Source organism: Lichenostomus cassidix, chromosome W (assembly GCF_008360975.1).
Source record: "Lichenostomus cassidix isolate B80296 chromosome W, HeHo_3.0, whole genome shotgun sequence".
Lineage (NCBI taxonomy): Eukaryota > Metazoa > Chordata > Aves > Passeriformes > Meliphagidae > Lichenostomus > Lichenostomus cassidix.
In genome coordinates this window covers 23,364,977-23,382,134 of record NC_139510.1, presented here as the reverse complement: position 1 = coordinate 23,382,134, position 17,158 = coordinate 23,364,977, and the positions used below count along the sequence as shown (strand labels likewise).

General features: G+C 39.8%; 1 protein-coding gene and 1 non-coding gene across 3 annotated transcripts in view; both read left to right on the top strand.

The window, feature by feature from the left end:
• Positions 1-5,331: 5,331 nt before the first annotated feature.
• Positions 5,332-17,158, top strand: part of LOC146425716 (zinc finger RNA-binding protein-like) — a 53,127-nt gene continuing 41,300 nt past the window's right edge. For both annotated transcript variants that reach the window (XM_085041576.1, XM_085041577.1), the window contains exons 1-3: positions 5,332-5,472; positions 5,719-5,803; positions 15,354-15,636. In XM_085041576.1, the coding sequence (XP_084897702.1) occupies positions 5,436-5,472; positions 5,719-5,803; positions 15,354-15,636 (405 nt within the window). In that variant the 5' untranslated portion in view covers positions 5,332-5,435. The remainder of the gene's footprint in view (positions 5,473-5,718; positions 5,804-15,353; positions 15,637-17,158) is intronic.
• On the top strand, positions 12,700-12,836 carry LOC146425717 (small nucleolar RNA SNORA66). Its single transcript, XR_014846654.1, has one exon. It is a non-coding gene; the product is annotated as a small nucleolar RNA SNORA66 (small nucleolar RNA).

Sequence of the window (17,158 nt, the reverse complement as noted above, 5' to 3'; positions counted from 1 at the left end):
TTGCGTTTGGGGAACGGGTGAGCCTTATGGCTCCAAGCTCGGCAGTCACCTTGGGTCAAATGCACGTCTGAAGTACTGGGGAAAAAACCGTTAAAAAATACATGCCAGCTTCTGTTCGAAATAGTTCCTTTTTAAAATCCCTCCAAGCAAAAACCCTTGAAAATATAATCTGACAATCTTGCCTACTTCTGTAGCATGTTTACACAACACTGCATCATATGTGCCCTGCTGATGCCATTTCCTGTGTCAGGATTTGAGGGGTGGTAGGTTTAGTTCATCTAAACAAGTATGCAACAGCTTTTGAGATAAACCAAAAACACACCTGTGTGGAGTGAGAAAGGAGTGGTTAATAGGTAACTCAAGTTAACTATTGAGAGACAGAATATGTGAATTCCATGTTAAATGAGTGGATAGTGAATGTTTGCTTTCGCATATATGAATTTAGCATTTATAAGTGATAAGGTACTGTGTAAAGTAGCACTTAGATAAAATATAGTTAAGTAGAAACAAAGTTAGAGTGAATTATAAACTATGTAATAGTTGTAGTATGGTAGAAATGTGGTAAGAAATACATGGTAATAGATGTCTTTTAAACTGATAAGCCACAAAGCTAGAGATCAAGACGCCCTGAAGGAAGAAAAATAAACAAACCTCATGCATCCCAGGAAATCTGTGATCTACAGTCACACCTCCCTGAGAAGAGTGTCAGCTACAACTTGAATTAGGGCCATAGAAGACTTCAGCCTTCAGCCCTGAGACAAACCAGAAGACCAGGCCTGGCAGACGGGCATAGAGCGAAGAAGGAGGAATGATTGAAGTGTAAATAGTTTTTTTGACTTAATGAATATGTAACAGTAACAGAAAGTACTTAAGCGCACATTAAAATTAATAGGGCATGGGACTGAGAATAAGGCAAACCAGCCACTCCCACCCGGCTGTAAGTCTTTGTTCTCCTAATAAATGTTCAATGTTATATTCCTAAAAATGCCAGCTTGTGAATTTGTCTATATCAATTCTAAAACCTAGAAAAACAGGATTTCCTTAATCTTATCAAGATAAGCGGGACAAGAATCTGTTTGAAGCCAGCACGGAAACTGCTGAATCATCCCATGAAGGACTGTGCATGCTCCAGAGAGAAAGGTGAAAAATGCATTGTGATGAAGACTACTGGGACCTTCATCCTGGAGGTGGTCTTTGGAGACCCCCAAAGACCACCAGGATACACAGCACATGCGTGGCACATATGCTAATGATATTAATGCGTCCGAGATATTATTTGTATAACCACGCCTATCCCGGGGAATGTGATGAATATTCATGATTTTACCCATAATATCGTGGTTTTGGAAGTGCCGGTGTGTGTGTTTGGAGGAGTGAATTCCCCACAGCCGGTGCACCGAATAAAGCAAACAATCACTTCTCTGTCTCTGAAGTGTCTCTGGGCCCGCTTGGGGTGAATCCAGACGGGAGGTGGGGAAAGGGTCTCCTGCCCCCATCTTTGTGAAAGGAGAAGACTTTTAGCAGCCTTTACAAACTGCAATAGGCCAAGCATGCTGTTGGAGCTTGAGTGGTTTCACGTTCTGTCTTCTCATGTTACATATTGGAGCCTGTATTTTTTTTGTGTTTATGATGAGATTTAATAATATTAAGATATCGTAATGATGACATTGCATGTTATTTGGTGCTGTCATGGTTTGGACACTGGCCAAACGCCAGGCACCCACGGCAGCTGCTCACTCTTTCTCCCCTGCCACAGCTGGGCAGAGGAGAGAAAAAAAATTAAACGAAGGGGTCATGAGTTGAGATAAGGACGGGGAGAAAACACTCCAAGGGCAAAACAGGTTCAACTTAGAGTTACAAAGTGAATTTATTACTAACAGAATCAGAAGAGGATAATGAGAAGTAAAATACGTCCTTAAAACACCGTTCTTCCCCTCAACCCCTCCCTCCTTCCCACTGACAGCACAGGGAGACAGGGCAGGGGGGTTTGGTCAGTTTGTCACCGAATCTGCGGGGGAAAAAAAATACAAAAACCCTCCAACAACATTTTAATGTTAGAGAGTCAAGGCATGACATAACAGCGAGAGGGAAACTCACGGCAGTCTCAATATGAGATATAAAGTAAGCTCCATTTTATTTCACCAAACGAGAGACTTATATACTGTTACAGATCTTACCAATTATAGTTACACACACACCTGCAGTCTGTTCTCACACATTCAGGGATCCTCCTGTTAACTCCCTTATTCTTTTCTCATAACACTTCTGACTCCCTAATCTTTCTCATGACATTCTTCCCACAGAACATTCTCAGGTAAACAAGCCACTGTAGCTTGTTGGAATTTTACTGAGGCCTGAGAATGCTGAAGCCTTGCTCAGGCCTGCTCAGTTAGCATGAGTTTTGCTGGAAAACTGCATTTTCCAACAAAGGCATTACTTTATTATCTGGCCAGGATGTTGTTCTGGCCAGGATGTACCAGAGAAATCATCTCATCCACACATAGCCCGGGTGTGCAGAGAGAATCATTCCATGATACATAGCTTTTACTCGATTTTTCAGATATTTTATACAGTAAAAATACATAGGAAAGCATTGGGTCAGTGTTCATTGGTCTAAAGTTGAGCAAACCCCCAGTATTCAGTTTCTCATTGGATCTGAATCTCCTCGCCTCTGATGCTAATTAGATTCTTCATTCTTCAGTTTTTCTTATCAGTCTTTTTTCCAGGCCAAGATGTCTTCAGCCCTGCTAGAGGTGGTCTGGGGCAGCTGTTTGTGATAGTTATCATGTCCTGTTGATAACTTCAAGGTCCTGGCGGATGTTCTGTTAATAGTCTTTATCTTTCTGGTTATCTTCGGGGTCACTCCCGACCTGTTAATATGCTGAGTTCACCAGACCTCATCTGGTAGAACAATGCCCTAAAATTCCTTTTCCCAGGGTAAAGACAAACAAAACTTTTGACTAAAGTTATACAAAATTTTTAACCTGATATATTTTCCAACAAGTTCATCACCGAGATCTTCCACTGCTCAGGGATAGGAGTCCTTCCCCTGCTGCACCGTGGGGTCCCTTCCCATGGGAGACAGTTCTCTGTGAACTTCTCCAGCATGGTTCCACCCTCACGAGCAGCAGCCCGCCCAAAACTGCTGCAATATGAACTCCTCCCACGGACAGACAGTCCTCCCAAAACTGCTGCTGTCACTGATAATCGGGAGGAAAATAAAAACCCTCTAACACTATATTTGAAGTGATAGAGAATCAGGCATTACTTTCTTTTCTGGCCAGGATGTGCCCAGGAAAATATTCCAAGAACACATGAACACATGCTTTTAGAGGATTTCCCCCCAAACTTTATACAGTGAAAAACCCATAGAGATGCACTGTTTCAAAGTTCATTGGTCCAGAGTTGAGCAACCCCCAGTATTCAGTTTCCCATTGGCTCTGAATCTCCTCGCCTCTGATGTTAATTAGATTTTCATTCTTCAATTTTCTTATCAGTCCTTTCTGGACCAGATGTCTTCAGCCCTGCTGGAGGTGGCGTCTGGGGGTAGATGTTTGTAGATAGCCACTGAGGTCTTGCTGATGTTCTGATGATGGCCTTTTATCTTTCTGGGTATCTTCCAGGTTGCTCCCAGTCTGTCGGTTATGTTAATCCCATCTCCTTAGGGTGATATTATATCTCCTAAAAAACTGAAGAAAATTCCTTTCCCCAAGGCAAAGTCAAATCAAGCCTAACTAGAGAGACAAAATAAAAATTTAAAAGTTATATTGTTTCCAACACTGCGGCGTGGGTCACTCGGCCACGGGGTGCAGTCCTCAAAGGACAGGCTGCTCCAGCTTGGAAGCAGGGGCCCCCTCTCTCCACCGGCTCTCCCACTGGAACATAGTGTCAGGAAAATTAATCCACAAACACCAGAGGTTTATGTCTAAAAAGGAGACACAGGAGTCCTGTAACTTTATTCAAATAAAAGGAGAGCCCATGGGGCATTTCCCGTGGGGTGTCTCAAATTGTTAGAGTACACAGCCTCCTTTTTATTCCTAATTTCCCGGCCGCATTTCCCTCACTCTTTCCCCATTGGCTGAAGTACTTGAGAAGTACAGACTTCCCAAATCGCCTAATACAGGCCCCCCTTCTAATGTGCACCCCCCCCTTTGTTTTCTTTGTGTCTCTGTTCTTTTTATCTAAGTCCAGGAATTTAGCATGGCCCTGGGCGAGTAACAGTCTGTGTCAATTAGTGGAATTCCTATGGAATTTATGGTTCCTCCCATTGCTTCTTTCACCTATCAGTATCTGTCCTTATCTACCAGCAGGCCCCACAGTTTGTTTGTAAAGACATCTCCCTCTCATTCCTTTCAATATTGACTCATGCAGTGTGTGGGGACAAACACGAGTATGTGGCAAGGGGAATAATGATGTGGTTCACCTAGATGTCTATTACTTGAGCTACCTGCTGTAGTGTGTTGTGGGTTTGCAGGCAAGAATGAGAAACTGACCCTATTGTCAGGAAAATTAATCCAGAAACACCAGAGATTTATGTCTAAAAAGGAGACAGAGGAGTCCTGTAACTTTATTCAAATAAAAGGAGAGCCCATGGGGCATTTCCCGTGGGGTGTCTCAAATTGTTAGAGTACGCAGCCTCTTTTTATTTTAATTTCTCAGCCGCATTTCCCTGTCTCTCTCTCCATTGGCTGAGGTACTCAAGAGATACAGACTTCCTGAACTGCCTAATACAGACCCCCTTCTAATGTACATTTCCCCCCTCCTATTTTTTTTCCTTTGTGTCTCTGTCCTTTTTCTCTAAGTCCAGGGATTCAGCACAGCCTTGGATGAGTAACAGTCTGTGTTAATTAATGGAATTCCTATGGAATTTATGGTTCCTCCCATTGCTTCTTTCACCTATCAGTATCTGGCGTTATCTACCAACAAGCCTCACTGTTTGTAAAGACATCTCCCTCTCGTTCCTTTCACTATCTTTGCAATATGAGTCCACGGGTACAGGTGCGGTGTGACTGTAGGTGTGACACGGGATGATGGAAGGAGGGAGGGAGGGAGGGAAGGGACAGGCAGGAGGGGTGGTACGTGCACCGTTACTCTAAGAACAGCTCTTCCTCGCGCTTGGGTCCAAGGGAGGGGAACTACAACTCCCAAGAGCCTTTGCAACATCACGCGCATGAGGATTTGCGCCTCAAGTGTGTTGGCGGCCTACGCGACACCGAGGGTACTCTTCTGCGGGCGGGGGCATAGCTATTGGCTGAACTACAACTTCTAGCAGCCCTTTACCCATCTCGCGCGTGCGCACGGCCTTGGTCCGGTTGCGCTTTGCCGTTGTCGCCGTTGGTGTGTGGGGAGGGGGGAAGGGAGTGAGCGAACGCGGCGGTGAGGAGGGGGGTGAGAGTTGAGAGTTCAACCGCCGTTGTCCCCGCTAGCTTGCACTCATGATTCCTATATGCCCGGTAGTTTCTTTCACCTATGGTAAGTAATGGCGCTCGATGTTTCTGTGTGTCCGTGAGCGTGGAGGGAGGGGGGAGGCGGCGAGGGGGAGGAGATGTGGCCCGCGCGCGGGGTGGAGAAACGGTGGTCCTGAGGTGCCGTGTCTGACCTGGCGCTCGCGCGCACTTCTGTCTCTTGTCTGTCTGTCCCTTTCTCTCCCCGCCTCCTCCTGCCGGGCCTCCTGTCATGGCCCCGACCACCGCCGCCTCTCTGTTATCTTCGCCACAGTGCCCAGCCGCCTGGGAGAAGATGCCAAAATGGCCACCGGCAACTACTTTGGATTCACCCATAGCGGGGCTGCTGCCCAGTATAGGTAACCACCGCGACCCCTCCCTGCCCCGCCCTTCCCTCTGTCCTTGCCCGGAGTCACTTCCCTCTTCGCTTCCGGTTTCGTGTCCCTGAGTGGGATCTTCCCGCCCCCTCGGGGTGAGTGCTCGGGACTGGTCCCATCCTCCGCCTCGTGTGGGGGCTGCTTCTGCAACGTGCTCCTCCGCGATAGTTGTGCTTGGGATATTTTCTTATCCTGGTAAGGACCTCCCTGTATCCCCAGTGGTGTGAGGGTGGGGAGGTGGAGCCGGACACCACGGAGGAGGCAGCATCAGGTCCCAAGGCCCTTACATTAAAATGGCCACTTGCAGTCAACAACACCAACAAGTTACAGTCTGCTGCCCCTGGACACTTCTCCTTCAGTGAAGATGGGGCTTGCTCCCCAAGTCTTTGCTTCCCCCATGTCAGTGTGGGAGGATGGAATCCTTTTTAACACGTGTTAAAATTACACCAACCCAACCTATGGGAGACTGGGTAAATAAGAGTAGAAGCACCAGAAAATACAGGGGACTGTCCCATTCCACCAAAGCAATGTTATAATTAATGTATCAGAAAGTAGAGAAAGTACTTTTAGAGCCATGCACCTTTTTAAAAGATTTCCTACTTGGGTATCTACGATCAGGAGCAGGTCTTATAGTAGAACTCAGGGACCTGTAACAATATATTTTGTATAGGTATGTTGCCTTAAATTTTTGTACCTTTGTACTCTTTGTGCATCCAAACTGTGTGTCAGACTGTTAAAAAGTAATTGGTAGCATCTATTATCTCACTTTTTCTGAAATTACTTAATTTGGCAAAACCCAGATACAGTCATGAACATCTTCACATTTTTGGCTTGTGTTGGAGTAGCACCTTGAAGTTCATATTTGAATCTATGTTGTTTCATAAATTTATAATAAGGGCCTTCCTTGACTCCTAAGTCTTGGTTAATGGGAAAATAGTAGAATAAAGCAAATATATGAAATATGAGGGATTATTGACAAATTACCACAGATGTGTGCTACTGTTATCTAGCTAATCAAAATTGCATACCTGACATAGTTTCAGGAATATACAGTTTTATGTGGGTCTTGGAATGACTCCCAAGCAATTATTTTCTGAAAATGGATATAAAATAAATGAATTTTCATTTACTCCAATGTATAATAATTAAATGAGAGGATTAACTTAGCTAATCTTTTTGGTTTTTTTTTTATTAGGTGCTCACAGTATGTTTATGTTTTACTTGACAGTTATAGTGAAATGTGAAACTGGGTTGTCATGGGGTATGAAGGAGTTTCTAAATAACATAGAGGATTTTTTTTGTAAGTAAATAAACAATCTTTAAGTGAATAATAAACTGTGATCCATATATCTGCAATTTTGAAGTGGAGAACCATTTTTTAAAATTGTTATTCCTTTTATTGTGGAGCTGAGGTGGTCTGTAGACTTAGGAACCTGAACAGCTGTGGCTAGCACAGGCTTTTCCCATGAGAATTCCTTTTGTGTTTTATAAATAAAGATAAAGTTTGGATGTTATTAAAAACAGTGTCCCAAGATCTGGACGGTGCAGGCCTGGCCAATCAGGCCTAGGGGGAGGCTTCTGGCCGACCAATCTGGGTGACTTTTGAAAACTCTATATATATGATGAAATCAAAACAATAAAGGTCTTTCCTTCTTGCCACTGAGAACTGACCTCTTTACTCTGCTAGCTGCTCAACAGCGACAAACAACTAATTTGAAATTTCCTTAAAACCATATAATTGGAATAAAGTTCAAGTTCAAAACTGTTTTCATAGTTAATCCTAAATGTATTCTTGAGAAAATGGAAAGACTGATTGAAAGAAGCTTTTTCCTTTGCTGTCAGAAGTACAAGATACTATTCCATTTACGTATCAGTAAAAGACTCTGTATCCTATAAATGGTTTGTATATTTACCATGTTTGAAAGTGAAGAGACAAAGCAATCAGTGTTAAAGCAGTTCTTTCATAAGAATGAATTTAATATTTTGAGCAGAAAACAAATGAGTCAATGTCTAAAAGGGAGTTTATCTTAATGTAATGACATAATTATTTAATGAGAGAAGCGTTAGATTATGCAAATACCAATACAGAAAATTTCTCTGAATATTGCAATACCTTTGTGCTAGTAGTGGTATTGGGCCTAGGGTTATAAACCTGCATGCAATGCAAAACTGTTACTTATTTAAGTAACTATTAATCCATCTATTTACAAGCCTGAAATAAATGTGAAATTTGGTGATACTAGTCGTCTTTAGTTTGTGTGTGTGCACACTCTGTAGACCACCTGAACCACTGTGCGTCTATTCAGTTTGACATGAACAACCTAATATTGACTTTCTTTTTCATGTGTAAAAAATATTAGCATTCTTGATTCTTCTTCTAGGTAGCCATATGGAAGTGAACTCTTGCAATTATAGCTAGTTTTCTATTCAAGTGCAGTGTATGATGTTACCGGATGTTCGAGACTGGTACAAAAGTGTTATGACCTGCCCTAGAAGGCAAGGGTAACCCAGGTTCTTGTTAATCCCTTGGGGTGGATTAGAGTGAAATGACACTGAATGATTGATATAGGGTTTATTTTAGAACAATTTGTTGCAATGGAAAGCAGGTATGTAGCCATTAGGGTTATTATTATCTATAGTAATATAGCAATATGAAAGCATAAAAATATAATTTAAGGAAATGTATAAAGGAAAAGAAAGGATAAGAGTAAGGGAACATATCACCACCCATGGATCTGCAACAAGACTTGATGCGATTTCCATGTCTATTGGTTGCAGTAGTGATCACTGTCTTGATCCATTAGGGATGTGGAAAAAACCCTCGAAACAGAAAAATCCGATGGGTTAAAATACGCTCAGGCTGGGTGGGAACACCCAGGTACCTCCCCGAAGCCAGTCCCCTGGTGGAAGGCCTCAGAAATTAGTCTGGGGGCACTTTGGGGGGGTCTTTGGTTTATGACACCTTCTAAGACATGACATCTGCCTCTCATGTCAGCACAGTTGAACCAGTTACGCCCCATCAGACCTGGAGTCTTGTGTCCAGTTCTGGGCTCCCCAGTGCAAGAGAGACATGAACATATTGGAGAGAGTCCAATGAAAGGCCACAAAGATGATGAAGGGGCTGGAGCCTCTCTCCTATGAAGAAAGGCTGAGAGAAAGAGCTGGGATTGTTTAGCTTAGAGATAAGAAGGCTCAAGGGGGATCTTGTTAATGTATATAAATACCTAAAGGAAGAGTGCAAAGAGGACAGAGCTAGGCTCTTTTCAGTGGTACCCAGTGACAGGACCAGAGGCAATGGGCACAAACTGAAACACAGGAGGTTCCCTCTGGACATCAGAAAATGTTTTCTAAACTGTGAGGGTGACAGCACTGACACAGGTTGCCCAGTGAACTTCTGGAGTCTCCCTCCTTGAAAATGTTCAAAAAGCAGTCTGGACATGGTCCTGGGCAACTGGCTCTTGGTGGCCCTTCTTGAAAAGGATGGGACCCTCCAGATGACCTCCAGAGGTCTCTTCCAACCTCAGCCATTCTTTGATTCTGTGATTTTGACAAGGAAAATGTTAGTAGTTGATAGTTTTCAGGCAGACATAACATCTAAAGCTTAGTTCTTTTTGTCATGCATTATCATTGTGAACATGGCTGTTATCTAGACTTGAATAACATCAATGTTTTGATAATGAGCTGTCAATTGTGTGCAACCGAGTAAAGAGAAGTAGATGGATGAATTCTGCAAGATTATGAGCCAGCGTGGCCCTTCACTCTTCAGAAAATCAGAAGATTAGTGCGGAGAAAAATACACCATCACTGCTTGCTGCAATCAGCCTTATCTAGGAGGTTTAATATATAGGTTCACAATATATGGCACTTTTTTTGATACTAATACATCGCAAACATCAGTATTTTCCATCACTAATGTCAGTAGAATTTAGCGTAGTTGTTATTCAAAGATTTGAGTCAAAGGTGTTTGAAAAAAGCCCAAACTTTTCTCATGCACTGTAGTACAATAATTCTATGTAAGGAATTAATTCTCTTGATCCTTAAGGTTTTTTTGGTTAGACATAGAAGATGAGAACATGATAGGTATACGTTGGGGTCTAAAACTTCTGAATAGAAGTGAGCTTATTTGGGAGGAGGAAGCAAAGAGCATGTTTTGCCGAAAATGTCAGGATAAATTAAACTCTCTAACGCTATTTTAGGGTGCATAAGGGGATAGCTCCACCTAGGTGCACACAACTTTCAAAACTTTTTACTTATTTATACATTTTTAGCAAACAAAGAAATTAATGTTCATCGGTTCTAAATTACAGAATTCTCTTCATTAATTAGTATTCTATCTTCTATTGGTTATCAATTTCTTGCTTCTCATGCTCATTAGTCCACACTTTTTAGTCTTTTTATTATCTTTTTCCTGGACAGGGAGTCTCCAGCACATGTTGGATTGTCTTTGTTAGTCTCCTCTTTGTCTTCTGATTATTTCAACATGTCCTTGGAGGGCTATAAATTCTGGATTCCAGGTGTCCAGCTTTTAATTCCCTCAGGCTTTGTTCATTGAAGCTTATCAGGGTTAGTTTAGCAAAACTCAAAGTTTCAGTGATCCAATAATCAAACTCTAATAATAACAGTCTGTAACAAAAACCGAAACAACTTAGCTATGTGCTGGTTAAAGTGGAAAATTACACTGCTTAAGAGTAATACACTGCTTATGATTAATTAAAGCAATTAATAAAAAAGTTAATTAAAACCATTAATTAGGAAAGTTATATAATTTCCAACACATGGGGAAATAGAGATATGCAAGTAGTAGTTTAGGGCACATAGGGAGAGATGAAAAACATTAGGTAAGGTGTTAGAAATGACCTGTCGTTGACTAAAACATACATCTACAGAACATGGAAAAGAACAATTGAGTGCAACATGTAGCCTGTGTGCTGGCTGTGACTGCAATAGTGAAAACACTGTGAAATAGAAATCCAAGATGGAAGATGAGTATTGAATAATGTGTGGTGTTCCTAGAAAATAGAAATTAAAGTGAGCTTGGTGGGGAAGCACTGTTATTATTATGATCAGCTAAAGAAATAGGTGTGGTATGAATAAAATACATTCATTTTGTATGAAAATCTCTGGCAGAAGAGGTATTATTAAAGCAATGCAGCAGAGTAAGATTTGAAGCTAAGTCCTTTGCCTGTAACTTCTTAAGTCAAAGAATGATGTTTATTTTGATAGTAAGTTAAAATACTGTATGAATTGTAATATGAAATTACCTTGAATTCAATGTTCACAAACTGGGTTTGTTTTAAGTAAATGTTGGTTTAGAACTCATTTGCTTTTGAAACAATCTTTTATAAAGTAAGGAAAAAATTTTTGATAGTGAGAGTGCTCAGACATTGAAACAGGTTGTCTAGAGCAGTCTTGGATTCTCCATTCTTGGAGATGATTGGAACCTGACTGGACACAAAGCCCTGGGAAAACTAATGTAACTTTGTTATTAGCTGTGCTTTGGGCACAGGGTTAGAACAGATGACCTCACAATCTTTGTTTCAGCCCAAATTATTGTCATTTTTTAGTTCTGTCTACTTAGTAAAGCCAGTTGGACTACATATCTTTTCATATGAAGAGCACTAGAATTCTTTGAAGTCAAAGATGTGATTAAGTATATTAGAGTTTATTTGGGGGAAGAGAAGAATTGATCTACAAAGAAAACTCACTTAGGTACCAGGTTGTGGCTAGCACAGTTTTTCCCATGAGAGGTTTTCTTGTGTTTTGTAAATAAAGATAAAGTTTGGATGTTTTGGAACAGTGTCCCAGAACTTGGGCAGTGCAGGCCTGGCCAATCAGGCCTGGGGGAAGGCTTCTGACTGACCAATCTGGGTGACTTTTGAGAACTCTATAAATGTGATGAAATCAAAACAATAAAGGTCATTCCTTCTTGCCACTGAGAACCGATGCATTCATTACTCTGCTAGCTGCTCAACAGCGACATCAGGTCAGTTAGCTTCTCTGTCTTGTAATTTGGTTCAACTTTTCCCCCACTATGTTGGGGATTAAACTAAACTGAATTACTTTCTTTGTTGCAGTAAAGAGCACGCGTGGTTTGTTACCATAGCTCAGCTGACATACTGTATTTCACTGTTGCTCTAATAACTTGATCAAGTGCCTAAGTTTTTTGAGTCTTATTTATTAGGACTAAGCTGAAATACTTGATGTGGTGCAATATGGAAAATTATTACTTAAGGTAGAGATTAGTTAAAGAATTGTAGAGAAGGAGCTGGTAAGTAGAATTAGAAGAGTGATTATCAAAGAGGAATAATTGCAGTGGAATACCCTAGGGATTAGTCTTGAGTCTTAGTATTTATGGTGTGTCATGATATTTGATGCAAGGGAAATATTGCCAATACACAGGTAACTACAGGAAGCTGCTCTGAGGAAGCTAGATTGTTTGGAAAAAGTCTGGAGCAGAGTGAGTGGCACAGCTGAAACTTCATCTGAAATTATCCATACAGTTCTTGCATTTTGTAGTAAAGAAAGAATAGATAATAGGTGCAGTGAAAAATTGCAAGAAAGATTGGTGGAAGAGGGAGTCTAGCAAAATAGTCTGGAGGGAGGTAAGTTCATCTTGGCAAATGTGATGAGGCACTAATCACCAAACAAGGATTAAAAACTCTTGTAAGTTAAATGAAGTTGACACAAAAATATTTTGATTATAAATTAATTAATTACCTGAAAGTATCTGGTCATCTTTATGTTAAAAGGTTCTCAGTAAGACCATGGGGAGAAAAAGAAACATAAATTTAGAAAAGATGTTGATATGAATTTCTGTAACATAGCATAACTTTTAAAAAGGAAGTAGCAGTCAATTCTAGAATATTTTTCTTGTAGTCTTGCAAACTTGGTCACTAGCTCTGCATGGTGTTGCAGAAGCAAGGGGAACAGATTTGCTAAAATAAACATGGTCATAGAATTATATTAGCCTTAGAAATCAAATTATTTGAGCTGTTAATTCTATACCATGATAAGGAAGTTTGATACAAAAATAGCACAGAAGAAATTAAACTGTCTGTTAGCAGAATCATGTTAATAGTCCTGCTCATAATGATCACAATCTCCTCTCAATATTAAACATTGAAAAATGTCAGGCAGCTTTAATCATTTATATATATATATTCTGAGAACAAAGCATTTTCTTTGATAGACTGATACTGTTATCTCATAGTGTGTTGTGAACACTGTATTGTATTTTGTAATAGTAACTTAAGCATGGTTTCATGAAACTTGAGACAAATTAATGCTTCCTGGGCAGGTCCCTGTTCTTTCTCTCTCTCCCATTATTTATTTTCCTCTGCTTCCATATATATAACTTTTGTGGGTTCTAGCACTTGAAAGACTGTTTTGTGAGCTACAATGTTTCTAACATTTCTGCCACATTAGAAAACGAGTTCAGGAAAAAAGTAAAAACAAAATATCATAGTTTTCTGCTAGATTAATGAGTTACATCAGTGCAATGAATAGCTTGACAAGTAGCAGAACTAGCACTAGGGATGGAATAGGATGGCATAGCCAGGTTTGGTATATGGGAGGACGAATAAGAGTGAGGAGCAAGACTTTTCCTTGTTGGCAGTATTAGACTGTTGATGTGTTCAAGTGCAGTCTGAGATGGTCTGCTGCCTGTTTTCCCAATGTAATGTATTTTTAGTAGATACATATGATAATGTGAATTACTTCAGAATGTACGAATATTTTACACTTCTGTACTGTTAGTTATGTAGATAATACAGCCTAATTTTATAGATTGTCATTCACTTTTATCATCATAAAATAGTATTCCTGAATTTTCTGATGGAGTCTGATTTCTCACTTTAAATTGACAAAACAGATAAACTGTCTATATACATCAAGTAGGAGGAATTGTTTCAAGCAGTCGTGGGAGCTACACCAGAGTGATTCAGGTCTTTTCCTTCCACTGTTATGCTAAGAAGTTGAAAACGAAATGAAACATAATTGTGAGTACAACTCACAACTGATGAATTAAATTTGGATGAAATGCAAAGGATTTTTAAAGTAAACAGGGGCCTAAGATGGGAAGAAGGTGGAGTCCAGGTGTGTAAGTCCAGTAATAACATTTTCTCTGTGTTTCTGCTGTAAGAATTTTTAAAAAATATGTTGAAGGTAATGGGTTCTGCTGTAATTAAAATTACAAAATCAGTTTTTCTTTAAAAAAGTTATTGAACAAAAGAGAGTTATGGAAATGTCTTTTGCAAAAAAAATAGTAACTATAGTTAAAAGGTGCTTTGTTTCTCATAGTTATGTCAGAGAGAATATTGTAGTCTTTAGGAAAGAAATACTGTAACTTGTTCCTTTTGGTTTTGAGCATAGCCATGCTGAAATTCTACTTTTACACTGAGTATGTTTGCTTCCAACGAGATTTCATTTTTCTATTTTTTTTCTAAAAATTAGAGGATACTACCTCCTTGATAGGCATGGAATTGTTTTTGAATAATCTTTTAATAGTGCTTTGGAGATGTAAAACTCTATAGAGACTCTTAAATATTGAAAAGCAGTGCAGGTAGTGTACTAAAAATTTCATAATAATCACTCAATCCCCTATTTCATATAATTGTTCCAGATAGTGATATTTTGCCCAGTTCGCTTTATTTGTTTAAGAATAGCTATTATAGGATTTTAATAATAATGCAAAGTTATAAATCAATATAGGATAACAATATTAGTTTTAGTTCAAATAATTAAGCCTTAGAAGCCATAGTTTTTTATTTCCACTGTTAATATTTACCTATTCTTATTAAATAGCCACATAGTAATGTTTTACCTGCACATTTAAGAGGAGCAAATTAGTCTCAGATTTCTGGTAGCAGTTGTCTTGCTTGATTTGACTGTCTGTTCTTTTGATGCTTCATGTTGTGAGGCAGTGGACTTCTGTATAAGTGTGGCCAGCTTTTATAATTTTCAAATTTTGTGGGAAAAGTGCCACATCAGAAATATTTAAAGTGTCTCCTCAAATTTAGGAGTTCTGAGCTATTTTTCACAGAAGTCTTTAAAATCTCATTACTTTAATATGATTTACTGAAAAACATAATGCAAGTGCATATCAGTAATGGGCTCTCAAAGAAAAGCAGTATTTTTCTTAATTTGACAGGTATATCAGTTTTATTGAAGAACCACTAAAACACTTGAAAACGTATTGGTCGTGAAAAGATAACTGTGTAAGACTTCTGTATTATTTTGAATGAAAGGCTTGGGTTCTTTTCAAGCAGTGGAACACATCTACCACCACTCCTTGCTAAGAAGAAAGTCATTGCCTGCAAGATCTATTTGCATTCACAGAAACTTGAAAATGATACAGCCTTTTTAATGGGGTGGATAAGAGGTGATAAAAGTCATTACAGTGTATGATAACTGTTCCAGGTCTGTTTGTAGAATAGACAAGTATGAATCAAGTCTGGGAGTTTGAAATGTTTAGGCATTAGCTTAGTATGTTGGATTAATCTAATTATTTACTTACTGTCTTTTTCCAATGTAGCCAGCAGCCAGCTTCGGGTGTAGCTTATTCCCATCCAACTACAGTTGCCAGCTACACTGTCCACCAGGCACCAGTTGCTGCACACACTGTCACTGCAGCCTATGCTCCAGCAGCAGCTACAGTTGCAGTAGCCAGGCCTGCTCCAGTAGCTGTTGCAGCAGCTGCAACAGCTGCTGCTTATGGAGGCTATCCTACAGCGCACACAGCTACAGATTATGGTTATACACAGAGGCAACAAGAAGCTCCACCACCACCACCTCCTGTCACTACGCAGAATTACCAGGTGTGTTTAAAGAAAACCAACAACTTGTGTAATTTTTAAATGATGTGTTAAAAGGAGGAGGCCGGCTTGAATAAGAGAATGTGGTGATATTTATATTTTTTCTTCCATGGATCACAGCTAAAACTGTGATAAAATGTGAAGTGACTGCAGTCTCATATGGTGCGTATAGAGGATTATCAGCAGTAATACTGCTAAGATTTAGACATTCACACAATAAGCAATGGAATGACATTTATCTCCAAATGATTTTGTGAACTACTGCTGAAATACTTGTCTTGGCTAGCCTAAATGTTCAAGTGGCATGTGGTAAAATGGGTCATGGAACTGATTTAGATGTAAAAACTGTTCCAATAACAATTTTCAGTGGGAGATAGAAGTAGTTCCCTTGTCAGATTCCTGGTTGCCACAGGAGCTCTAGCACCGAATGTAAGAGGATAGAAGATTACTCTAGGAGAGGAACTGTCTTTTGGATAGATTTTGGGTTACCCTTTGTGAGACTACTGCCTAACCTTGTGTGGCTACAGGCTTTTACAAAAGGAAACTGTTGTCTGTTTTCATTTCACTCTGACCTTTACTGACACTTCTTTGCATTGAATCGAGCAGTTGTCAGCATTTGGGTGGGTCAGTTCAGGATAAGGATTCCACAGAAAGTTAACCAACTAAAAAAGGAACAGCATCTTTCCATGGGATTGACAAGCTTCTGCAGAATTTCCTTGGTTCTGCACAGTTGTGGTGCCAATGCAAGAGATGGAGGTGGTATCATGTAGGGTGAGGAGAGATGTGACGGAACCTCAGACAACTTCCTATTCTTACACTGGCTTAAATGTCTTATGAAACAACATCCTGTCAGTGACTGGTATTACTCTTCAGGAATAAAGAAACTTAGCAGTACAAATCAGTGCTGCATCAGTTTTGCAGTTGGAAGATTTCAGTATGTAGTGGTTATCTTGGGACTTATTTAAGATAAGTGTTTACTCCAAAGAGTGGGAAGTTGCAGTCTTTTCTGTCTGTCTAGATTAACACAATGCAAAGGTATCAGTAACCCTAGCCCATTGGTTTCAATCAGACATCTTAGATGCAGAAAGATGAGCGGTTTTACATGGCCAGGTAGTTTCCCATTAGAAATGTGAGCTTTATTTGTATTTTTATCAGCTTTTTTGCTACATTAGCATTTTTTAGTCTTCAGTGGATATTTCTAGGCTGGTGTTTTATGTGCAAGTTATCAAACTCTTATGGTGTGACTTAAAATGTGCATTTACTATGAGACAGAGGACATGAAATAGTATGTCCCTTGTAAAAATTCTTTTAGTCCTAACTTTATCAAGGCATTATCTAGACTCTAATTTGCATTTTTATTTGTTTAAAGCTACTATACTGTTGCTGTATGTTATTAATTCCTTTGTATGGCTTTGTACTTTGTTACATATTGTAATGAACCAAAATGTAGGAGTCTTTCCAGTAGCATGTTTATGCATAATTACAAGGTTGTTAAACTAGTCAGTTGTTAGATGCATTCAGATAG